Source organism: Colletotrichum paranaense (genome assembly GCF_030867605.1).
Source record: "Colletotrichum paranaense strain IMI 384185 chromosome Unknown Scaffold_2.1, whole genome shotgun sequence".
NCBI classification, from domain to species: Eukaryota; Fungi; Ascomycota; class Sordariomycetes; order Glomerellales; family Glomerellaceae; genus Colletotrichum; species Colletotrichum paranaense.
The window spans coordinates 2,159,747-2,177,115 of NW_026848960.1; the positions used below are offsets into that span (position 1 = coordinate 2,159,747).

The following is a 17,369-nucleotide window of genomic DNA, read 5'->3' on the forward strand; positions in this document are numbered from 1 at the left end:
AGCTACACTGAAAACCAATCGACCCGGAACATATAAATCGACGAAATGCAGGAACCAAACGTTTGGCTTATCACGGGCACCACCTCGGGAATAGGGGCTGCCCTCGTGGAACAGTTCGCCGCAAGGGGCGACAAGGTCATTGCAACAGGTCGGAATGCGACGGCGAGGCTCGCAGACAAGAAGTCGGACAACGTCGTACCTTTCGACCTCGATGTAACCTCCCCGCTTGCAGATGTCAGAGCCCAGGTGCAACAAGCTGTCGAGGTCTTTGGGCACATCGACTTCGTTATTAGCAATGCCGGTTACTCTCTCCTGTCTTCAATTGAAGAAGCGGAGTAAGTACCTCCAAAACCTCATGTCATGTAGGAAACGAAGGGGCCCTACTAACGAACAGCTTGTAGCGAAGAATTCGTTCAGAAAATGTTCGACACCAACCTCTTTGGAGCAGTGAAGGTGGTTCAGGCAGCTCTTCCGCATTTTCGTGAAAGAAGATCAGGTACCTTCGGGTTTATCGGTGCTGGATTCGGCTGGGCATCTTTTCCATTTATGGCTCATTATGGCATGGCCAAAGGTGCACTCACAAGTAAGTGGCCCAAACCAGATGAGGGGGATCGAATGAAACAAGACGAAGAGTCTAATCATTGAGCAGTGTTTGTGGAGAGTCTCCAGAGGGAGACTGCTCATCTCGGTATCAAAGCCGTTATCTTCGAGCCCGGTGGTGTCAATACTGCCATAAACGACAAGAATGAAGACAAGCCTCAGTCTGAGGGACCTCCTCCTGGTTTCCCCACTATTGCAGACTACCAAGGCCTGTATGGTGAAGCTATGGGAAGAATCGCGACAGAAGTCTTCCCAAACCTCCCATCATCCGTGGACAAGCTACCGCCAGTCATTTGGGACGTGGTCAAAGGGCAGGGCTCAGCAGCCGACAAGGCGTTCCCAATCAGGGTGCCGATTGGAGTTGACTCCGTTGAGGTCATCAGGCAAAAATGTCAAGAGCAGCTCCGTCTTTGCGACGAATGGGAGAAAGCTGCGTTGAGCACCGCTAGAGACGGAGTGACTCAGATCCCGAACGAGTACATGATGAAGAAGCTCTCTATTCTGGATATGACAAATTCTTGAGGTATTAGACGAAGAAATTACCAAGAACATATGTAGACTTGCTCTCTAAATGTTGCTTACATGACTTCGACCAGTGCCGATCACGCCCTATCCACAAAGTGTTGTTTTCCTCAATACCAAACCCTGTGGTTCTGAAGAAGACCCGCAGTAATTATAGGCCTTCAGCCAGTCAACCAGACTGTATTGGGAGGTGTGTATGCTACTCAACGGCGCCTGAGCACCAGGCTTACTTGAGGATTGAGAGTGCTCAGGCGCTTTTAGCGAACGCTTTCGGAGTGACGTAGAGTGCCGATATAGTAGGAAATCAAGCTGTCGAATAACTTGTGTTAGCGGGATTCGCGTTCTGGTTGGAGTTTCGTTGTGCAGCTCACCACATCAGAAATCCACAGATAAGGCCGTAAGCCCGCAGGCTTGAATGACGAATGATTGCACTTATCCACCTAATGCGAAGACAAGCAACCCAATACGGGAGACGTGCATGTTTGGCTGGGTCAACGCTGTTGGGTAGCGAGATCCGCCGACCGTCGGAAGTGGGTGTTGTCTTGGATGAACCACGGGAAATATCCTCCTCAACCGGATTTCCCGTACCGCGCTTGTTGGAAGGGCTTGATGTGCCAGTGGAAAATTGTCCATTGGGAACAATTGTAATGTGGTACGAAGTCTTGTTTGTCACCGGTCGGATGTGGTTGATAATTGTTCCCTCGTTTATTTTCATCTTGACAGGCCCGTTGTACTGATTGTCGGCTGCGGAGCAAACATTGTTCGATGCGGTGTACGGATATGTAGACTCAGTTTGTCTTCTTGTAGCGTCGTAGTCCATCGTAGTTTTCGGTGGCATTGTCGGCGAATCGAACCACCACAGTTGTTTGCTTGACCAGTCAGTCGTCGTAATGACTCGGAGGTGGTGTGGTTAGCCTGGCTCATGACACCCCGAGTTGGGAGAATTTACGGGAGACTAGGCAATCTTTCTGTTGTGGGAGGGCTGGGACCATGCCTGTGTGGCCATCGCTGCGGCAAAGTCGAAGCAAGGGCCGTTTGGTGCGAAGCGCCAAGTGGTGAGTGTCCAGGGGTCTGCCCAATGACAAAGAGTCTTGCATGCAGCAGGTAGGCAAAGCAATCTCGACGCGTCCGGTACCATTGTGAAAGAGGGAGGAGCAAACGCTTCTGTGTCGGGCACAAGGTACCCTGCATTCTGACCGCGGTAAGAAGATGTCGAGCGGAAGCGAGACGCGAAACATCGTTACAGACTTATAATCTCGCGTTGGTGCATGTATCACTTTTCCCAGCGTGTTATCGATAACATTGCAAGACAAGTACTTAGCACAATGAACTCCAACCCGCTTATTGTTTCTCAAGTATCTTGTATGGAAAGAATTGATGAGTATGTGAGTCCCAAGACGATCTCACGTCTGATGCCCGAGATCAGCTTGATCGCAGCGCCTCGCAAACAGGGCTGCCAGCATACACGCATCGGGCACCATGCCCACCATCTTCTGTATAAGAGCAAGCCCAAGTCTCGCCCCCAATGTACAGCACACCAAACCCAAGCTTGGTCGATCCTTTCAATATTTTTGCATAGGGACATTCATTCGGAGCCTCGAAGAGTGTGAGTTTCTATGTAAATTGGGGAGGTTCTCAACTTCTCGTTATCCGGAAGCAACGCGACTGGATCTCTATATTAAGCCGAGTGCTTTTCGGTATCAAAAAATCACATATTCAAGTACCTTACCTTAGGTCTCAAGAGAATAGTCAAACATCATGGATGTTAGTCTCCGTTAACTGTGATGGCATCTTGACTCTGACGAGATAGAAAAGTTCCAGTCTCCAGATGACCAAAGACTGTCCACTAGTATTCAAGTACTCACAATTCATGACAGTACAAGTCCACAGCTGAGCTAAAGCAGTGAGTACACCCATTCCATCTCCAAGGTCTATGTTCTAATGGCGGTGAGAGGAAAGATTTGAATTTCCACACCACAAAAAAGCAGCAGCATGGCGACATTGCCTCTAGAGCCTGCTTTGAAACCAATGACATTGAATTCATCTTCTTGGTGAGGCTCTTCCAAAACCAATCGAACGAAGCCGTTCTATGGACTCAGCCCCCTTTTCCGGATAAACCCTGCCCGGTCTTGCATATCAGCCTTATTTCTTCCTACATCACAACGTGGAATGTATCTCTGTTCATCTTCAACATGTACAGAGTTCACCCATAGGCATGTCATGACTTCTTCACTACGCGGCCCCCAAGACAGAGACCGACTTGATCATCTCCTGCCACGTTATCGCAACCTTCATTCGGCGCATATGTCTGCCCGCATGTCTTCCGGCCACACCACTATGCTATCTTAAGATTCAAAGTGCAAGAATCTCTTGTGCGGACATATCTATTGGCCTGCCCTTCTCACCGCCTGGTGGTGATCAGTAGCCTTACCACAAAGCCTTGGAGTTGTCAGGCCTTGACTCACTTCCACGGTCTCTCGACCATGGCCGAAATCGTCGGAGTTGCGGCTGCTGCTAGCCAGCTTGCGGTATCTTGCTTTGCGATTCTCGAGCTCATGAAAAAGATAAAAGAGGCGCCATCAGCCTTGAAAGATTATCAAACACATCTCCAAGAACTCTATGATCTTTCCACCTCTATATCTCTCAATCCCCTTCTCCAGACCAAAGAGATTGGTTCACAGACTCTTTCGCTACAGGCGATTGTCAACCAATACGACATCGAGTCAATTTTAAGCAGAAGCCGTTTGTTACAATCCTTGGGATTTCTTCGCAAAGAGAGAGATCTGAAGAATACCTTGAATATTCTTGAAAGGCGCAAGTCCCACCTTTCTCTCATTATCCACAACATCGAGGCCAGCACACTCCACCAAATACAGTCAGACATACGTGTTATGGCAAACCGTCCCTTACGCAACAGGCAGGAGAGCCTTTTGCTTGGTCCTAAGCACGATGCTGCCGAATTCGAAAAACAAGCCGGTGGTTCATCATCCACAACGAGTGGTGATTCAGTCGCGCTTGTGAAGAGTTCGCATGGGCCTCAAGACTGGAAGCCTGCTTCTGCTCTTCATACCTACATGCACCCTCAAAGAATGACTAGCGAAGCCGAACAAAGCCATATCTCTGAGCAACATCAGGGCCATCCCCTTCCTACCGGCGACCGCCCTTCTTCTCAAGATTGGCCCCAACAGGAATTTCCCTTCGGAAGTGAAGTCCGAGGTCGTTCCATGTACTACAACTGCACGGCTGGTGAAGGCGTCAACCAAATAAATGGCGCGTACGTCGAGAACGACTCAAATCTGCTTGACCAGATGGCTATGCAGCGACCTGGACCTCACTTCAATTACACCCACTTTGGTAACGCAAATCCCACAGCTTCGTCTTGCATGACTCAGCCCTCGAACTCTGCCGACAATGCACTCCTGTTCATCAATTGTACAAAGTCTGGGCCTGGCGAACAAATCAACAATATCCACGCCACTTACGACCGCGATTTGTGTGGGCTTCCGGTCTTGCATGCCTACTATTCCGGTTGCAACATGCTGTCGGGCCAAGGTCCTGTTCAGAATGGAACTGTGCAAAGGCAGATCAACGGCCCCAGCCTGAGGAGACTGAAAAAAGCTAATACCGAGGATTGAAAACTCTTGACTAATTGTGAGAGATCCAGAGATCCTGTGGTTCGACTGGGCTTTGTTTGATGGATTATGTTGAGATTTGTAACTTTCCTTAGCGTGTTACTTTTTTTGCTTTCTCGTGGTCTTTTCCGTGTAAAGCTCACTTTCTTTAACATGCCTCTTTCTAATTATGTTATCCGCAAAGTTTCCACAACCCAAATACTGGACTAGAGCTGTGCCACTCCTTAGAATTACGTAGAAACCTCAAGTCATTCTTTCATGATCACATTCTAGCCTTGAACCGTCGACTTAATCATGCTCTGCTAATGTACTCATATCTACACCGATAGAGGCTGTGGGGCGCCCGGCTCAGCATTATAAGAGATTCGACCGGCAGGCAGAAAAAAAAGTGCTACCAAAGCTCCTTTCCGGACCTCAGGGAAGTGATGTGTTCCAGGTCCGGGGGATGTCCAGCCAGCACCCTGCCAGCCTTGCATTCCTTTGAGTTCTGCCGTAGAATCCAGCTGGATGACGCAGTTTATCTCGCCGTAAGGATGAGCGTGATATTGTCCTCTAAACTCAGTATCGCTATCCATGAATACGGTCGTGATGCTGAAGTATCTTGTCGCCGCCGAAGGAAGTGCGATCTTGCCCCGCCGGTATTTGCGTCCGTCAATCTCGGTCTGCGCTACCCATCCTTCTTCGAGACCCTGTTTGATATGGGAACAGAAGTCTTCGTAGTACTGATTGCCAGGTCCGAACTGCTGATTGAGTCGCGTCTCCAAGTCTTTACCGGGTGTTCTAGTGTAGTCGATGTGAGTTGGATGGATTGATTTCACATAAATCATGTCTTAGGTGAAACAACTTACAAATCTTGCACCTCATTCAAAAACTCGCAACACCGAGAGACAAACTTCGCCGCCGTCGGCCATTGCGACACATCCAGCACTTCAGCTGTATCTGTCTTCTCCATTTTGAAGAACGCAGATAGGGAGTTGGAGTTGATGGTGAACAGGTGTATTTTGGGGGGAAAATGGCTAAGCCAAGATAGTTTTGTCGGTAGTTGAAGCCGGAATGCCACATGGTGCGGGGAAGAGGAGTCGCTTAGATCTCGTCGGTCACGCCTACACGGCTTCCTAGCGTGTTGATGACGGAAGCGATCGTTCAAAGTAAGCGTTCACGTGGCGCTCTTGTAGTTGAATATTTGGACCCGATATCCAAGCCAAAGAAAGATAATTGTCCCTGGAAATTCGAACAACAATCGAAGAGTCGCGTATAATCATAGAACCGCGTACCGTTGCATCTCCGCAAGCATTTCCGACAGCGATGAGATTGCCATCTCCATTCAACTGAAAGCAGCCGTAGTAAGCCTCATGCTGCTGTTGCTCGCCTGGCGTCTCCGCTGAAGCATTTCCAACAACCCCTAAATAGTGAATGAGATTTGAATTGTGCAGTATAATTTCTTGTGATCAGGGAAAGGGTCAAGTAATAGATAGCAGTTGAGACTTGGGCAAAGTACGTTATGAAACGCCGTAGATGTCAATTTTGATACTGCAATACCTCCATTCTTATCAGGTTGCCTACTTAAAATATGACTCGCTGGTAATGAGAACATACAAAAGTCATCCTTCATAACCTATATGTCTATTAAGGCACGTACAAGAACAGAATTGAAGTTTTTTCCGCTGCTTAACTCATTTGTATCAAACGATTTGATGAGCGCCTTTCATTGCGTGACTTAGGCGCCGTTCTGGCCATTTGATACATTAAGGGCCAATAGGTTCGGGAAGATGATGTAGCAGTCCAGCGAAGAAAACACAGGAGAGGTACGCCATACAAAGCGATTTCTGATTGACAGGGCTACCTACTGCATCGTAAGATCGAGGGAATACACAAGTTTGGGAAATATAAGTTCAGGATACCAGACGCATTGGTTGTGGCAAATACCATGCTTCCGGCTCGAGATACTTCCAAAGGATCATCAGTTCATTCTATCTAAGGTACGCAAAGAACCTAAGGATGCAATGCCATACAACATGATGTGCACGACCTTGTTTGCCAGGGCCGGCCGATCAGAAGCTGATATCTTTGAGTGTGGAGTAGCACCGCATCACTGGGAACAGATGCCGGTGGGAGGCTGATATAATCATAGCTTGGCGGGGTGAAATGCATGCCAGCTTGACAGAAGTCTCCGAAGTCCGCCTCTCACGATCGGAGGCATACAGAAGATCAGACGGAATGGGTCGGAAACGTTCCGAGAATGAATGCGACTGGGAACATCCGATTTTCAAGCTGAAAGCAACTCAAGAGTGTTTATCGACAAACGTTTAACTGAGGCGATTACCATGGTTCCGGGCTTGGACTGGACCCCGATCACAATTCGGGATGGATGCGCTGCAACGGAGGGCGGGTGATCCATCCCAAAAGGGGAAGTTGTATGCGACACTGGGGCCACTACCAAGCTTGCCTCGCACGTATGCTTAATATGACTGCTCAACAACCTGGGCTCGTAGTATTGTGTAGGTAAAGCGTGGAATTAAGGTTCAAGATCAATGAGTCCAACTCCTGTAATCATATCTATGGTCGATAATCAGATAATGAGATGAACCCCCTTTCCGTCCTCGATCTTGTATAAAGACCCGGTGCTGGTAGCGATCATAACTGCCTTCCGTTCCTCATCCAGCAGGGTTGCGTTTCTTTCCAACTCAGAATCATCCCGGCAAAATGAAGTCTTTCGTAGCTGTTGCTGCTGCCTTTGTTGGCATCGTCTCTGCACTCGACCCCATCTGCGATGCTGAATGCCAGAAGGGCTGCGACGCAGCCTGCCAAGCCGCCATCCAAACCACCTACGAAGCTGAAGCTTCTCTGTGGGTAAGCGACATCGTGTCCGACCCGTTCTACTCTACGCCTTCCAACTTCACCGGTGCCAAGCCTGGTGATATCCTGCGGTGGGAGAACGTGCCCGCTGCGCAGCTGTCTTCCAACTGGACTATCCCCGCGAGTCTGTCATTGTCAAGGGTCCTCTATGTAACCGAAGACATTGACCGCAAGCCGATCCCCGCATCCGCTTGGGTTCTTCTGCCTTTCTCCAATCCATTCGCCAAGCCCGGTGCTACGGCCGAAGAGAACAAGCTGCGAACCGTTGTCTGGACCCACGGAACTGCCGGCCGTAGCCGCTTGTGTGCCCCCACCAACAACAAGGGTCTGTACTACGACTGGAAAGCCCCTTTCATCCTCGCCGAATCTGGCTATGCTGTCATCGCTCCCGACTATGCTGGTCAGGGTTCCGACATTCCCCAGGGCTTCATGTACGAGTCTGGCTGGCTCCACGTTGCTGATGTCGCATACTCTCTCGTTGCCGCGAGAAAGGCAATCGGCGACCTTTTGGGACAGAAGTGGGTGGTCTATGGTCACAGCGAAGGTGGTATGACGGCATGGAGAACCAACGAGCGTCTGGCTCAGCCTGACCAAGAAGCTCTTTTGGAGGCCGGCGAGTTTATCGGCTCCGTGGCTGCCGCCCCTGCTTTGCGGCCGCAGAAGTTGATCCCCGCCTCTCTCGCGCTTGCTCAAGGAAAGGCTGCCCACGACCCCTTCTCGGTTTACTTCCTCCAGTCTCTGTCTCTGCTCTTCCCCGACCAGATCAAGGTTGCGGACTACCTTGGAGAGATTCCTCTGCAGCGTCTGGGTGCCCTCGACAAGTCATGTTTCACGTCTGGTTTCGCTATCGTCGGTGATTTCACCCCGGAGCAACTCTACAAGAACACAAGCTGGTTGACGCTTCCTATCGTCGACGAATGGGCAGTTCGATACAACGGCCAAGGCCCGCACTCTATCGCGGCGCCAATGTTGGTCATTTCGGGCGAGACCGACACGATCACGCCTAACAACCTTACACTCGATGACTTCAACCAGACTTGCACCTCATTCCCTGAGAGCCCTGTTCATGCAAGAGTATACCCGAGCATGGGTCACGGCCAGGTTCTGGAGGCGGCGAGAGCTGACATTGCTGCATGGATTGGGGCGAGATTCGAGGGAGTCCCGGTCGAAAAGACGTGTGTGAAGGAGGAGGTTAAGCCTCTGACGGACAGATATGCTATTGGCGAACTTTTCTGGCATGCGACTCTCCAGCCCTTCTAAGGGGGTATTCAAGGAGGTCCAATCAATGAGTGTAGACTCCTTCACGGGAAGTCATTCAACCGCCTTATTATTCTCATATTTGTTGAGCTTTCTTGGAAGTCATGCGTGTCAATCACTTGCCATTGGATTATGGGAGAATTATACTTGATCCAGACTGAAACCTTGCTCAAAATCATTGAAGCAGTACAAATTTCCTATCCGATGCCACATCGCCATCACGGGTTGAAATTGAAGTTCAACTTCTTCTCGCCTCTTTTCTCACGCCAGTAATTCGTGCCTTCTAGCAACTCCGGGCAGCCTCGAACCATCCAGCCCCATTTTCGCAGAAACGCGACGTTGACTTCCCAACCGCGGGGATCCCAAGACTCGCCCCAGACTATCATACGCGGTCGCTCGACGCCGTCTTTTTTGTCATCGAGATGGAAAATGTCGAGGCAAAAGTCGTCTTCGTCAAAGAACCCGAGCTCTTCGGCCCGAATTCCGGCTTCTCTTAGTGACGGAAACGGGAAGACATCAAGAAAAGGGTGATGTGTAATCTTTTTCTGCGCTTCCGTTGGACGTAAATATGGAGGCCACGAGAGCTCTTGTCGAGAATAGCAGGGAAGGTCTGGGCCTTGGAGATTATATGGAGAAATGAACTCATCCTCACAGATGGAGTGTACGTTGAAGCCCAATATCTGCGTATTCCGCCAGAGCGCAGTGAGCAGGTTGAGCTTGACGAGGGCGCTTAGCTGTCGAGGAGCCGGGGTTCCCAGGGCATAATTTCTTCGTGCCTCCTGTGCGAGGATCATCAACTCGCTCCTCCTTTTGGGGCATGGCAGAAGCGAGTAGCCTTCATCTCCGGTGGTACCGTTTTGCAAACGGCCAGCTGATTCTGCTTCTGCTATGGTCTCGTTGATCACTCCCTCTAGTTGACTCATCTGGCGAAAGACTTCTTGCTTCATTCTTCTACCTAGATGCAATCCATCCAGTTAGATGGCGTATAATGACTTGTGGAAAGCCAGGGAATTCGGGGCGGACTAACGACGTGCTCTTTGGTTAAGTCGATTTTGAAGTTTCCTCCGCTCTTTGCTTGACGTCAAGCCAGTCCAATCTTCTGACGACTCTAGGGCTTCACTTTGCGCTGGCAATTGTCCTAAAGATACAGGGACGATTTCTGACGTCGACGAAGATCCTGTCCTCGTCAATGATAGCTCCTCTTCCTGAGGTGACAAGTCCATCACGGCGGCTTCTACTGATTTCTGGCTGTTCAATCTTCTCGATATGGAGGGGAAATTTTTCGTAGAAGGATGGGGAGGAGGCTGTGGTTGACTTTATGCTTTTCGCTGCGACGCTAGTGGTCCACTCCCCGATTCAGGCGGTGCTATGGCCAGGCATGGCTTGGCTTAGCTCACACAGCTGCTTTTTATCTTGAATGCGAGGCACTACGAGTGAAGCGGCCCGTCATTGAGCAGTTTGCTTTTATTCCAACCTAGCTACTCGAGTGTTCAGTAATAGTTAGGAGTGATAATTGGCTTTTCATCTGTAGAGAAGGTAAAGATCCTCGGAAAGGTGTCTCATTGGGTAGGGACAGAGCTAGACATTCTGCGTAGGTACGTTAGTGCACCAGCACCTATAAGTTGGCTGCCTCCCCGGTTTTACTCTAACTCCGCTGACATGTAGAGTTATAGGCGCTTTCGGTGACGAATGCAGAGGCTTGGCTCTGCGTACAACGGGAGCAAACGACCCATACATTTGTAAGCGTACTGATACGATAATATGATTACGGACGAATAATGGATGTTGTTGAAGCAGCGGCAATGTATTATCCTTTAAGTGGGTTTATACTGAATTCTCGATGCTACTCAACAAAAGCGACTGACGGTCTTCTATCTTAAGCCAGCCAATTGCCATTCTCGTCCTCGTAGCCCATATCGACGTAGGTCCAGCCCTGCTGGGTCATCACTCCATCGATCTCCATGTGCTGCACCGCAATTCCGTTGGAGAATCTCTCCTTCTTGATCGTCTTATGTGCCTCATTGATCTTGTTCATCTCCTCCTCGGTAAGGGTGACAAGGCGGATGTTCTCCTCAATCCGCTCCTTCTTGGCGCTCTTTGGGATGACGGCGATGCCGCGCTGGACGCACCAGGAGAGGGACACGACGCCTGCCGAGATACCATGTGCCTTTGCGATGCTGGTGAAGAGCTCGTGGTTGAGAATTTCATTCTGGGAAGGACGCGATCCACCCATTGTGCTGTCTCAATTAGCGCCCCGTCCATTTGTCCAACATGTCTTCGATCCTCGCTTAAAGGTATTGAAAAGCTCACCTCCAACTCGTGACCACAATGCCCTTCTCCTTGCAGTAAGGTACGAGGTTCAGGTTTGGATTGAAAGCATGCAACTCAACCTGGTTAACGGCAGGCACGATAGTGGCCTCCTTGAGCAGCTCATCCATGACCTTAGGCATGAAGTTGCTGACGCCAATTGACCTGCACTTGGGGCCGACCAGCTTCTCCATCGACTTCCAGGTCTCGATGAACGTTGGGCTCTCCCACTTCTTCAAGACCTTCTTCTCCGGTGCCGGAGTTGTGGCCCAGGGCCAGTGCATGAGGAACACGTCGATGTAGTCAAGGCCCATGGTGTCCAGTGAGATCTGCAGGGCCGTCGCGGGATCGTGATGCCACTCTCCCCAGAACTTGGTCACAACGGTGATCTCCTCACGGGGGACGCCGCTGTTGCGAATGGCCCTGCCCACAACGTCTTCGACGCCATAGAGCTGAGCGGTGTCGATGAGACGGTATCCGGAGTTGAGGGCGTGTATGACAGAATCCTCCATAGCCTTGGAGTCATCTGATCCTGGAGTGCCTTCAGGCTGTCAGACTCAGTGGGACGCGTTCGGTATGAGAGCTCTCCCTACCTTGCCATGTTCCCAGACCCACGGCGGGGAGATCGAGGCCTGCAGAGAGTCGGTCAGCCCATGGGAACTCATGAGATGCGTGCCATTTTTCATGGCGATGAGTATCGTACCGTTGTTCAGCTTGAACGTCTTTGTGCAGATAGGAGGTGCCATTGTGAATAGTGCTCTAGCTAATGTATCTAAAGATAAGAACAAGATGTACGAATCAATATCGAGGCTCTTGATCTGATTATCTGCCCGTTGCGATCTTCGGTTCTCGACCGCCGGTTGCGGGACTTTTGTGCGGGGGAAGCTCTGAACAAAATTACGTCATGTCAACCAATTGAATTACATATGAAGTCGAAGCCACTCGTTTCGCCAGTATAAAGATTTATCCGTAACGATAAGAAAAGCATCGCATCGCGGCCAGGATTGTATCCCCTCGGCAATGCATACGGTGTATAAGTACCTAGGTTACGTGGAAAGACGGCAGTTTCGTGCGGTAACTGAGGGAAAAAAATAACACGTATTTTAGTGCGAATATTGAACGGAGAACCGAATGACCGGCTAGAATTCATATGTTTCATTAAAACGTGAGCGTACAAGTTACATGAATACTAGTCGCTTTGCAATGCAAATCCAGGTACTCGCAGTGTCTCTCAGGTATCTTGACCTGATGTAAGTTGCATAGGTATGCTATATACGCCTCCCTCGTTCTCCCTCACGCGCTAGGTCCAATGCATTCGTGTCCAGATGCATAATCCATACCCCAAATCATCTTTACGTCAGCTAATAAAGCCCCGGCGATGGCAAAGCCTTTGCCCAATATGTCGTTGAGCAGAACAGCCACCCGTTGCCGGATATCATCTCTCTTAGCCTCCAAGGCAACGCCCATGAGCACAACAAGATAGCTCCATGACTCTAGCCCGACAACGGGAGTCCGTTGTTCTAGCCTCTCTAGGACGAATAATCCATGTCCTTCGAGATCCGGCATGTCTGACATGTGTGGCAGGTCCTCGTCAATAAGCTTCCACGCCGGATCCCAAAATGTTCGCGTTATTCCCATTAGCGAGAAATGGTAAAAGGCCTCGCGCAGAATGCCGAAGTCGCTTTTGTCCGCCTCGTCGTCATCGTCGTATCTATCTCCTCGAAGGTTCTCCATCACATCAATGACCGCTGCCGAACTTTCGATAATCTCCATTCCCTGCTGCAAAAGCCCAGCTTCTGATAGTATCTTCCTGAGCTCTTCGTCAGGTGGTGGTTCAGCAGCTAGATGGCGGTCATTCAAAACGTGACGCGCTTGTCGCACCCATTTCGTTGCCCTACATAAATCATGAGCTGACTTGTACCACACTGGACTGACTCTTTCCCCGAGAGTTGGCTTTTCTTACTTGTGGTGCAGTCGCGCAAAATTGGCCACGTATTTTGTGTAGTGGTGTAATATGGCGGAGTTAATGCGAACTTGGCTAGTAATCGCATCAATATTGTCAAAGAGCTTTGGATCGTAGAGTTCGACATCGACAAGAAAGGTGTCCTCGAACGATACTAGACAGTGGTAAGTTGCCATGAGCGAGTAGTTCATCAGCAATCCTTTGTCAAAGTACAAAAAAGGTGCTCTTTTTCTCTCCTGGACCTGCTGTTGAACCTTTTCCGTCAACTTTCTCATTGTGGCCTGAAAGAAGAGCCATGACTGGCCAGTCATTGTCTGTTAAAAGTCATTACAGTCAGCTCTGAGTATGATAGAAAATGAGGGTAAGATGCTGCGTGTTCTCAGTGTTCAAGTCCCAACTCACCTCGGCATAAGCCATCAGAATCCCATACAGCAACATCAAGTGCTGGTCACTGCTTTCGGGAGACGTGAGGACGTCAAGGAATTCTTTCAACTTATATCGGTCTTGGGCCATGATAGTGGCTGCAGCTTTTTGCTTCTTTCCTAAAGCGGTCGTCTTTGAGTACTCTAGGCATATTTTGCCAATTGTTGTTACAACGGCACGAATTGGTATTGACGTGTCGAGGTATGTCCGCATGAATGACAGCGAAAAGACATCGGTCATGGGTGAAGGTGAGTCGCCCACGAACGCGAAGAAAGCCGTTGTTATGTCAGCCGGCAAGGGCTCCAAACTCCCCGGCGTTGAGCTTAGACATCCTGGTGTGGTGATCTTTGATTCAATGGTCGCATTGGTGGTCGGTGAGCTTTCGCTCATGGAGGAGATTCCGGAACTTGACTGCGACCTTTCCCTCGCATGCCGAGATTGCCGGCAATCACACTGTGATCATCGTCAACAGACGTTTTCATAGATAGTATCTCATGTCACGTCTCAGTCCACTCACCGCAGCCGGCAACCTGTGACACGACAGACATCGTCGTCGCCCAGGTGATGCCTTGCTATGGGGCCTGCTTGACTTGTTGACTCTGTATCGATTCATGGTCACGCATGACCCCACCGTATGTGTCCAGCTCAAGTTTGGCTGCCAAACGGCATTAGGGCAAGGTAATATGAGATGGTCCAAATACAACGACAACCAACGCGCCGGGTACCATTTGAATAATGTGACGGAGACAAAGGAGCCGAACTTAACCCAGCCCAAGTGCCGAAAGTCAGTGGAGGGAAAAGAGTAGGAGGGAAGAAAGAAAAAAAGTTTAGGGTGCCGGTCGGCGATCCTGAAGCTTTGGCCAGCGAGCAGCTTCTCTGCCATGGGGGCGGGTTCGCCCGACAATTGAAGGCTTTCTTCACCACGTGTGCATGAATCTCTTCTGACCTTGAAAGTTTCCATAAGAAGTTGAAGTGAGCTGTGTAGCTCCTTTGGCGACCAAACATGGGCAGGGTTGCCATGTTCCATGAACCGAGGAACCTGACCCCACGGATAGCTCCTCCTACTTTTATTCCATGGCAGAATGGTGTGGAGGGGGATGAAGCACGGCGGATGAACTTAGACTTTGGGCCGACTGTTCTGCCGCAAGGGCCAGCGCGACGAAACGAATGGAGGGGAAAGAAGGGAGAAAACCCCAGGTCCCCTGCATGGTACCTGACCGTGCGATGCTGGGGCCTTGGTTTCGGCCTGTTTATACAATCCGTTTGCTTGCTTGCCTGCATGCTCAAGTTGAAGATGAAGTGAAGAACTACTCTCATTCACAGTCGGTGGCTTCCGGCCTCGCACGAGTAGCACACTATTCGTTCTGTCCGCAGTTTTACCGACAGGTATGCTTAGAGCTGGAAGTGGGCAATAATCTGAAGTCGTGAAGCTAAAACACCCAACTACGGACGCTAGTTTTGACTCCGTGATGGTCAGACGGAGTCGAGTCATGGAAGTCCTGGCCCGCTACCTACTCCGCTGTCCGTCAACGTCGCTCAAACAGCCTTTCAAGGCGCTGCGGTCTCCGCATGCCCCCGACTATTGCAACGATCTTCGGTGTCGTCATAGTACATATCGATTGGGCTAGGTCTTGGGAATGAAGAGTATTATCCCGCCGGCTGTGACCTGCGAAAGAGATGTTCAAGCCGAGCGAACTCGAGCCTAGGCTACCTGAAAGCTCGAGAGCCTCTGACCAGGTGCCTACCAAACGTAGTAGGTGGGAGACTTGACTTTGTATTGAGTAGCCAGATGGAGTGTTTCTTCCGGTGAATTTAAGAAATAGATGACTAGCAAATAAGGCAAGGGGGTTCTGAGTTCCTGATGGGCATCACTTAGACAGCATCCTTATTTCCGTCAGCGTTCTTCTTTTCCTCGAGACCAAACTCAGTTTCCAGCTCTTTTCTCAGCTCAAGCTCTCTCTCCAAGAAGCTCAATAAGAAAGCCAGGCCACCGAAGGCAATCGCGATGAGAAAGACCTTTCTCATAGCCTCGGTGAATACATCAATGATCTGACTTCTCGTCGGCTCATCGAAGGACTCGACAAAGGCTTTAGTGGCGCTGGCATACGCATTGCCATGCTGTAAAATACCCCGAGCCGCAGGGTCATCTATCTTCTGCGCGGCATATGACGATGTATACGTGTTGAAGATGGCCGCGGGGATAGCGACGCCCCAGATACTCCCAAAACTGCGGATGAATGACCAGCTTGCCGTCGCGGCAGCTTGATCTGCTTCTGCGAGACCTGCCTGGAAGGCTGGCAGCAGAGTGTTGAGGAGCATGCCTGAACCAACGGCGGGGACGACTTGTACGAGGACCCAGGCTGCTGTGCTGCTGTACCTGTCCAAGACGGCCCATATGCCGAGACCGAGCGTCATGAGGGCAAAGCCTGCGATGTGGAGAGCTTTGTAGCGGCCCCATCGTGCGAGGACGACGGCGGAGATGGCGGCGCCCGGAATGGAGATCAAGGTCACGGGGAGTAGTTGAAGACCTGAACGAGCTGGAGTTGAAAGCTTGACGGCCTGAAAGTAAAGCGGGAGGAAGAAGAATGCCCAGTACAGAATTGCGGAATTGAGGAAGGTGGTCGCGTAGATAATGGCGGAGGTCCGGTTCGCGAGGAGGCGTAGAGGCATCACTGGTTCCGGGACGATGCCTGATCCCTCAAAGATGCAGAAGGCAACGAGGCCTACAAGGCCGAGAACGAGGGGGATGATGACGCGGTAAGAGGACCAAGAGTAGATTTCGCCGCCCCAGGTGAGGGCTATGAGAACGGAGACTGTAGATGCGATGAGTATCGAGTTGCCAATGTAGTCGATTCGGCGAAGTTTGCCGTTGAAGGTGGCGGTCCGATCCCATTTCACGTGAAGGAAAAGATAGAGGAGAACGAGTGAGAGGCCGCCAACTGGGAGGTTGATGTAGAACACCTGTTCTGTCAGTTTGGGTTGGAAAATACTGGCATGAAGGCGAGTGCTCACCCATCTCCATGAAGTAGTTTGCACGATGATGCCTCCCACGAACGGTCCGATTGCCATGCCGACCCCGTATATTGCCAGGATGATGGCGATATAATTACCTCTATCCCTAAGTGGGACGAGGTCGGAGATGATGATGTCGATGATCATGTTTATGCCACCGCTTCCCATTCCTTGCACAGCTCGCCCAGCGATGAGCATCATCGGGCTACTAGCGCCGCCGCAGATTCCGCTGCCAAGAGTGTAGATTGCTACGATGAACAGCGTGAGATATCTGCGGCCGAAAAGATTGGAAATCTGCCCAAAGAGAGGCTGGACAGCCGCACTTGGATACACTTCGGATCAGTATTTTCGGCCACATGTAGCTGGGCTGATGCTCGGAGACTGACCTGGTGAGAAAGAAGATGTTGCCAACCCAGACATAGCTGCTCCCAAACTTCAAACGATCAACAATAGTCGGCAACGAAGTCACAACCACTGTGGTCTCTAGGGAAGCGAGTAGAGAAGTGATGCATAGCGCGAACAAGATGACCCAGAAGCGTATGTCCTTCCTGTACGCCGTCGATGCCTCGACCGCAATCTGGCTGTCTTCTTTCTGGCCTTCAACTTGAAGAGAACGTGTCTTGCTGGGCTCAGTGAGAATATACGAAGAGTCCAGGTTCTCCAAGATTTCGCTGCTGGAAGCCGGCTTTGCGGGGGGCATCATCGCGATCTGGGAATTGAGCAGAGAGAGCAACGGGAATACAGATGGCCCATGAACACGAAGAGCATAGTCCTACTCTCTCGTCCTGTCATATATA

General features: G+C 50.5%; 9 protein-coding genes across 9 annotated transcripts; 3 read left to right on the top strand and 6 right to left on the bottom strand.

Moving 5' to 3' along the window:
• Positions 1 to 45: 45 nt before the first annotated feature.
• CPAR01_02620 (uncharacterized protein) lies at positions 46 to 1,122 on the top strand (the record flags this gene model as incomplete). Its single annotated transcript, XM_060486907.1, has 3 exons — positions 46 to 335; positions 402 to 583; positions 650 to 1,122. The coding sequence occupies 3 exons, from the start codon at positions 46 to 48 to the stop codon at positions 1,120 to 1,122; spliced, it is 945 nt and encodes a 314-aa protein (XP_060354235.1).
• Positions 1,123 to 1,489: 367 nt separating this feature from the next.
• On the bottom strand, positions 1,490 to 1,960 carry CPAR01_02621 (uncharacterized protein; the record flags this gene model as incomplete). The annotated part of the gene is made up of 1 exon (XM_060486908.1): positions 1,490 to 1,960. The coding sequence occupies one exon, from the start codon at positions 1,958 to 1,960 to the stop codon at positions 1,490 to 1,492; it is 471 nt and encodes a 156-aa protein (XP_060354236.1).
• A 1,645-nt stretch (positions 1,961 to 3,605) lies between these two features.
• Positions 3,606 to 4,757, top strand: CPAR01_02622 (uncharacterized protein; the record flags this gene model as incomplete). The annotated part of the gene is made up of 1 exon (XM_060486909.1): positions 3,606 to 4,757. One exon carries the CDS (start codon positions 3,606 to 3,608, stop codon positions 4,755 to 4,757), a length of 1,152 nt encoding a protein of 383 aa, XP_060354237.1.
• A 314-nt stretch (positions 4,758 to 5,071) lies between these two features.
• On the bottom strand, positions 5,072 to 5,706 carry CPAR01_02623 (p-hydroxylaminobenzoate lyase; the record flags this gene model as incomplete). The annotated part of the gene is made up of 2 exons (XM_060486910.1): positions 5,072 to 5,534; positions 5,603 to 5,706. The coding sequence occupies 2 exons, from the start codon at positions 5,704 to 5,706 to the stop codon at positions 5,072 to 5,074; spliced, it is 567 nt and encodes a 188-aa protein (XP_060354238.1).
• Positions 5,707 to 7,457: 1,751 nt separating this feature from the next.
• Positions 7,458 to 8,870, top strand: CPAR01_02624 (uncharacterized protein; the record flags this gene model as incomplete). Its single annotated transcript, XM_060486911.1, has 1 exon — positions 7,458 to 8,870. The coding sequence occupies one exon, from the start codon at positions 7,458 to 7,460 to the stop codon at positions 8,868 to 8,870; it is 1,413 nt and encodes a 470-aa protein (XP_060354239.1).
• Positions 8,871 to 9,085: 215 nt separating this feature from the next.
• Positions 9,086 to 9,814, bottom strand: CPAR01_02625 (uncharacterized protein; the record flags this gene model as incomplete). The annotated part of the gene is made up of 1 exon (XM_060486912.1): positions 9,086 to 9,814. The coding sequence occupies one exon, from the start codon at positions 9,812 to 9,814 to the stop codon at positions 9,086 to 9,088; it is 729 nt and encodes a 242-aa protein (XP_060354240.1).
• A 929-nt stretch (positions 9,815 to 10,743) lies between these two features.
• On the bottom strand, positions 10,744 to 11,920 carry CPAR01_02626 (aldo/keto reductase; the record flags this gene model as incomplete). The annotated part of the gene is made up of 4 exons (XM_060486913.1): positions 10,744 to 11,104; positions 11,178 to 11,715; positions 11,768 to 11,806; positions 11,878 to 11,920. The coding sequence occupies 4 exons, from the start codon at positions 11,918 to 11,920 to the stop codon at positions 10,744 to 10,746; spliced, it is 981 nt and encodes a 326-aa protein (XP_060354241.1).
• A 547-nt stretch (positions 11,921 to 12,467) lies between these two features.
• On the bottom strand, positions 12,468 to 14,173 carry CPAR01_02627 (uncharacterized protein; the record flags this gene model as incomplete). Its single annotated transcript, XM_060486914.1, has 4 exons — positions 12,468 to 13,068; positions 13,138 to 13,451; positions 13,540 to 14,013; positions 14,078 to 14,173. 4 exons carry the CDS (start codon positions 14,171 to 14,173, stop codon positions 12,468 to 12,470), a joined length of 1,485 nt encoding a protein of 494 aa, XP_060354242.1.
• A 1,259-nt stretch (positions 14,174 to 15,432) lies between these two features.
• Positions 15,433 to 17,275, bottom strand: CPAR01_02628 (uncharacterized protein; the record flags this gene model as incomplete). The annotated part of the gene is made up of 2 exons (XM_060486915.1): positions 15,433 to 16,894; positions 16,959 to 17,275. 2 exons carry the CDS (start codon positions 17,273 to 17,275, stop codon positions 15,433 to 15,435), a joined length of 1,779 nt encoding a protein of 592 aa, XP_060354243.1.
• Between the last annotated feature and the right edge of the window lie 94 nt (positions 17,276 to 17,369).